Raw genomic sequence first — 6,000 nt, 5'->3', positions numbered from 1 at the left:
TAAGAATATTATTGACAGTTGTCAAATAGAGAAATCAAATAACATAAACATCATAATACGATATATTATATCAAACACGGGAAAGCTCGAAGCACAGTTTCACATGCGAGTATAATAATGGGCAATATACAAAATTTTTTGTAACTGTTTTTCTCGGCTATGTGGCATTACTGTATAGCTGTCAAATATAACGAATAAATTAACTCGTTAGTTATAGAAAAATAGCAGATTTCTTTGCAGAAGAGAATTGCTTATCTACAAAAAAAGAACAGAGAATAATAATAGAATCAAATAGCTAATCAAAGTTAATTATAAAATCATTTTACTAACTTTCAAATTCTTGCGCAAAGAAAATTGAAGCTGTAGAAAAACAACAAATTTGCATACGCTAAGAAGACTGTAGGAGCAGCGAAAAATGGAAGATCGTAAGTGAATTTCCAATTGCAATAAGCATCTTGGAATTAAATTACACATCTATGTATGTACATATATTTGTTGAGAACAGGTTGGATGTATATTTTGCTTTATCGCCTAGGCTAGCTTTCAAAGTAGTATAACATTTAAGTACTGATAAAAAGTAAAAAAAAAGTCTTTTTAATTTTATTTGGGTAGCGAAGAGTAGGAAGCAGTGCCTTTGGCAGCGAAAATGAGTCACCTCGACTTTGACCGGCCGACCGAATATTGCTCTTGGTGTGAAAGCCCATAATAATCGGGTTATAACTTTTATATTCTGTATGTTTCGATATCTCTAATTTTTAATTAACAAATGCAAAAACTACCGCAATAACAGTATTCCTACAAAAATAAAAATTATTGTAAGTTTCAACTACGTGGCATGTTGTTGTAGTGCCATTTGTACAATCTAAAAGCCAGCTGTTGCAAGCATAAAATTAATAATAATAAATTTGCATGAAAACAAACGCATTAGGCGCAGGTAAACCCTTTCTAAAGTCTGTGGTAGGGTTCATTTGGCTGCTCGTGTGAAGTCTTTGTTTTACGATAATTTTGTCTCTCGCTCTTTCCTTTAACTCATCTAACTAATGCCAGCACCTTAAATGTTGCTTAAATGCTAATAAATATTTATAATACATACTATCAGGGCCGAATTAACTAGTAGGCACAATAGGCAGTTGCCTGAGCCCCCGATTTAAGGGGGCCCCCGAAAAATGTAAAGGACTTCATAAAATTTTCTTACAAATTTTTACTAAAATAAATAAAACTCAATTAACCGCATTCAAAAGGTGACGGCCGACCAACCTTGGCAAGGTTCCTAAAAAGGACAATTCCGACTCATTTGACAAATTGTATTAGCGTGCAAAGAAGTGTATCGAAGTGAAAGGAGAGTATATTGAATAATAACAAGTAAGGAACCGAACATTACATACTCAGCTGAGAGCTTTGGAGACAAAATAAGGAAAAAACCATGTAGGAAAATGAACCTAGGGTAACCCTGGAATGTGTTTTATGACAGCTATCAAATGGAAGGTATTAAAGAGTATTTTAAAAGGGAGTGGGCCTTTGTTATATAGGTGGACGCCTAATGAGGGTTTTAAAGGGGAGTGGCCCTTAGTTGTATAGTATTATTATTATTATTTATTTATTACGGCCAGAAGCCTAATTCTTAAATTGGAATATATTACAGTTTCTATCGTATAGCTAAGGTTTTACAATATTCATATAATTTTGTTTTAAAGACTTATTTGGCTGCAATTTTTTATATCCATAGGCATATCATTGTAACTTTTCAGACCCTTGTAGAAAATATTCTGTTGATCAATTTCAGTTCTAAAAAGGGCAATTTGAAATTATGTTTGTTCCTCGTATTTATGTTGTGAGTTTGCTCAACTAATGCTATATTTTTATTTAAATACTCAGGTACATTTCCATGTTTGATATTAAATATGAATTTCATGGCGTGGAAAAAAATCTTTTGTTTCACACTTAACCAGTCTAAAGTCTTCAACATGTCAGCCGTTCGTGTATCTCTAGGTTTCTGAAGAATAAATCTCATGCATCTATTTTGTAGCTTTTGGAGCTTGTCTACTTTATCCGATATTATGAATAGATTGGACGGGCCGTACACGAAGTTGTTCTATAATTGATTTGTATAAAATTATTTTGTACTTTTTTTGAATGAATTTAGTTGTTCTCTGCATGAATTCTATTTTATTAGCAACTTTTCCAATTGCACAATTTACACGATTTTCAAATTTGAGTTTATTATAAATATTTAGTCTTAAGTATTTTATGCTGTTAACTCCTTGTATGATTTCATCATTTATTTTTAGCTCGGCTATATCATCCTTATTGATATTCCTCCTTGTTATTATCATATATTTAGTTTTATTAATATTTAGTGTCAGCCTATTACCACACAACCATTTATACAAGTTATTTATTTCATGTTGCACTTTGGCAATTGCAATATTAATATTATTTTCACTGATCATAATTAATGCGTCATCCCCAAAAATTCTAATTTCACAACCATCGATAGCTTTGACTATATCATTTAGGTATATAAGAAATAGTATAGGTGCAATTACTGTGCCTTTAGGTAACCCTATGGGTACCTCTAATTCATCAGACGTCACAGCATTTATAACTGTTTTCTGCTTTCTCTGCTTCAAATAGTTGGGGAACCATTTAAGTTCAGTATCAGTTATGCTGTTACGGGGTACCGTTATGCGAACAAAATTAATATACTCTGTGAGCTCTGCTCAGCTGAGTATAAAAAAAAGTTATCTCAAAATGTACACTGGTTGTTTTTATTTTGAAATATTTCGGTTATTTTTGGAACAGAGGGTGTAGAAGCCTTCAACTCTATTTTGAGCAGGGGCTGAAACTGTTATTCCTTTTATAATATAAGTCCTTGCAAAACTGTTAATTTTGAACTTCAAATATATTATTTTCGGATTTTTATTTTTTAAGTCCGATAGAACTAGTTAAACTCGAACTTTTAAAAATAAAAGTCCCGAAATAAAAGTTAAATCAAGACTTTTATTTTTTAAGGCCGAAATAAAAGTCCCGCTTGATAACAAAGAAACGGCTGATCCGAATTAAAAAAATTTGGTACCAATCGATTCTCCTCGATTCCTAAAATTTAAAACCTTATGGACTTATGAAAATTTCTGTTTATAATACTAGAAATTTATCATAAACAAACTAGATCGAAAATCTCGTAGTATAAATGGTGAACTTGCAGTGGATTTTTGCAGTAAATTTCGTTCCAATACAACTATTAGAGTGAAAATTGGTAAACCGCATTCTGCTATGATAGGAAAGCTTTCCAAAAAAAGAGAAATGGTCGTAATCAGTCAGTAGCCACGCCTCTTTCTGTATATAGAAATTTCCGCACGGAACATGCGATATTTGAGTATCTAACGAAGCCACGTTATTTAAATTTGGCACGTAAATTACTGACATTGCATGTAGTTGATCCACATAATTTTTTTGGAAAATGGGCGTGGCACCAACTACTTTCCAAATAAGATTTTTTGGACTTTCAAGTTCGATAACCCGTACATACTTTGAGCAATATTTTTGCAAATTGGTAAGCGAACTTCATATTTGTATTTTTACATGCCGACAGAAAAAGTTTTAAAATCGAATTAAAGTCACACCCACTTGTAAATAAAAATATCAAAACTGGCTACTTGAATTCATTGCTAAGTACGTGAATATGTCGGAGTTATTTCGGGACTATTGCGGGATCATTTGGGGATCCTTCCGGTATCATTCCTGGATGACTTTCGGGATCCCGTCAGGGTCATTTCGGGACTTTTTCGGGACTAATTCGGAATGATTTTGGGGCCCTTCCGGCATAATTTCTGGATAGTTTTCTGGATTTGTCCGGGATCCCGTCGGGATCATTTCGTGACTATTTTGATATCATTTTGGGAACCTTCCGGAATCATTTAAGGACTTTCGAAACCGGTAGTTCAGCACACATGATTTTTTAAATTATGAGCTTTTATGGCCTTGGATTTGCTGCAAAATATTCGTGATTAAAGTTCGGTATGTTTTATTTTTAAAATCTAACAGAGCCTTTTCGTTCTATTTTTGATTACTTTAAATGAATCCTGTAACGAACTATTATAGCTATAACTACACTTTTTGTAATACTTTAACCAGCTAAACACAGGAAAAAACAACACTATTTTCATCTAAAAAATTCTCTTTGGTTTTAGCTAATTGTAGTTTTACTCCTTTGTTCTATGAATAGTAATTCCTGCACTCCTGTGATATTAATTAATTTAACTTAAAACTAAATTTTAACTTCTTGGTTAATTATTGAGCTCAAGGCCGCAAAGATAAATAAAACCCCATATATTTTGTGGTATTATAATTTATATAATTGGTCGATATTTCGGTTTCAATCTGAAACCATCCGCAGGACTAGAAAAACACAAAATTACGAATAACAAACATTAGGCATTTTTGCTGCAAATAAAACTTTTATTTTAAAAAATAAAAATACAGATTTTACTTTTATATGTGGACTTTTATGAAAAAAGTTCGAAAAATAAAAAGGATGTATGATTCGACATGATATTGCTATAGTAATACCTGGGAACTCAAAAATTTTCACCTAGGACAATTTTTTGACCAGGACTTTTTCGACTCCGAAAAAAAAAAAAATAATTATTATTTTCCGTCCCTGATTTTGAGTGCTATACGTTCAGTGAGTAAGTCATTGTGAAATTGAAACAGCAGATTTGCAAACGTGTGCTTTTTTGTACGGATCGCTAGAAGAGAGTTTAGTTTCATTCCGTGAAAAGTTCAATGATTTCGTGGAAAAAACAAAACAAATACTACCTGGTGTAGGTTATACAGAAATCATAAAACGTACTAGTCATAGAAAAAAACAACCTAATGACGGAAATGGTCCAGAAGTAGAATTTTCGCCTCGCGATGTAATCATCGACAATCTTCACAGTGAAAGTATATGGAGAGATCAGAGAGATTTGCATTTCTCTTCAACTTTTCTCTAAGTGATGGTGACCTCCACGAAGCTATAAATAATATAGTTATTTGTTATTCTAGAGATTTGGAAGAATTTTTCATTCAAATGAAACAATTCCAAAGTTACGTGAACTCCCGATACACTGATGCACTAAAAACTCAGTCATTTTTATAAAATTCTAATGGAAGATCAATTAGCCGATGTATTTCCTAACACAGAAATAGCTCTTCGGATTTTTTAACATTAATGATCACAAATTGTTCTGCCGATCGATCCTTCTCGCAATTAAAAAGAATCAAACCTGCTAAAAGAGCTACAACGCGACAAGAGCCACTCGAGATATTAGGTATACTTTGCATTGAGTCAGATTTATTGAACAAAATCGATATTGATAAATTTGCCGAAAACCAATGTAGAAAACGACATGTTTAAAATGTAGATAGTAATTCCATTGATATCATTACATTGTGAAAATACAATTTTTATGAAAGATATGTTTGTATTTTTTATCGAAAAAAGAAGGAAACGGACGCGAAAAAAGGGCCCCAAATTGATGGTTGCGTAGGGCCCCGTTGAGGGTTAATGCGGCCCTGCATACTATGCAAATAAACGTATTATGATTAAAGCTCTTAAGACTAATTTCTTCAAAGGGTTTACTTTTCAGTTATCTTAAGGGCTTTTGGTATGGCATAGGGGCTACACTTAAGCGTATCAATTTATAATTTATTTGCTAAACGGCTCTATTGAATCAGCACAAATTCCAGCCTTTTATAAGGTTACAAACATTTTTGTTCTTATGTACAACCGTGTTCGAAATAACAATAATAGCAGTCTGGTCTTTCTATTTCCACCCGGCGTGCTTTGAAAGCTGGCTTACATAAAAGTGAGGCAGTTTTCTGAGTCAGTGCATGGGATATTGTTTCAGCAAATGTTGGTTTTGGGTTTGCGTATGTAGCTCGCTCCGTTTCGACGTCCCGTATGCCATTTATAACTCTGAATCTTTACCCTTTCAGTGTATTCCACGGGTGCGTCCG

At 33.0% G+C, this 6,000-nt stretch overlaps 1 protein-coding gene across 10 annotated transcripts in view; it reads left to right on the top strand.

Annotated features, from left to right (window-relative positions):
* The first annotated feature begins 207 nt into the window (after positions 1-207).
* LOC137245163 (tumor protein D54) overlaps positions 208-6,000 on the top strand; it is a 90,807-nt gene continuing 85,014 nt past the window's right edge. For 3 of the 10 annotated variants that reach the window (XM_067775384.1, XM_067775383.1, XM_067775386.1), the window contains exon 1: positions 212-425. In XM_067775384.1, the coding sequence (XP_067631485.1) occupies positions 416-425 (10 nt within the window). In that variant the 5' untranslated portion in view covers positions 212-415. Of the gene's footprint in view, positions 426-6,000 lie in introns of all 10 variants that reach the window. The other 7 variants (XM_067775387.1, XM_067775385.1, XM_067775382.1 and 4 more) reach the window with 4 other exon arrangements.

This window comes from Eurosta solidaginis, chromosome 3 (assembly GCF_040869045.1).
Source record: "Eurosta solidaginis isolate ZX-2024a chromosome 3, ASM4086904v1, whole genome shotgun sequence".
Classification (NCBI taxonomy): Eukaryota; Metazoa; Arthropoda; class Insecta; order Diptera; family Tephritidae; genus Eurosta; species Eurosta solidaginis.
Note: the sequence above shows the minus strand (reverse complement) of the source record. Positions and strands in the feature narration are given on the sequence as shown.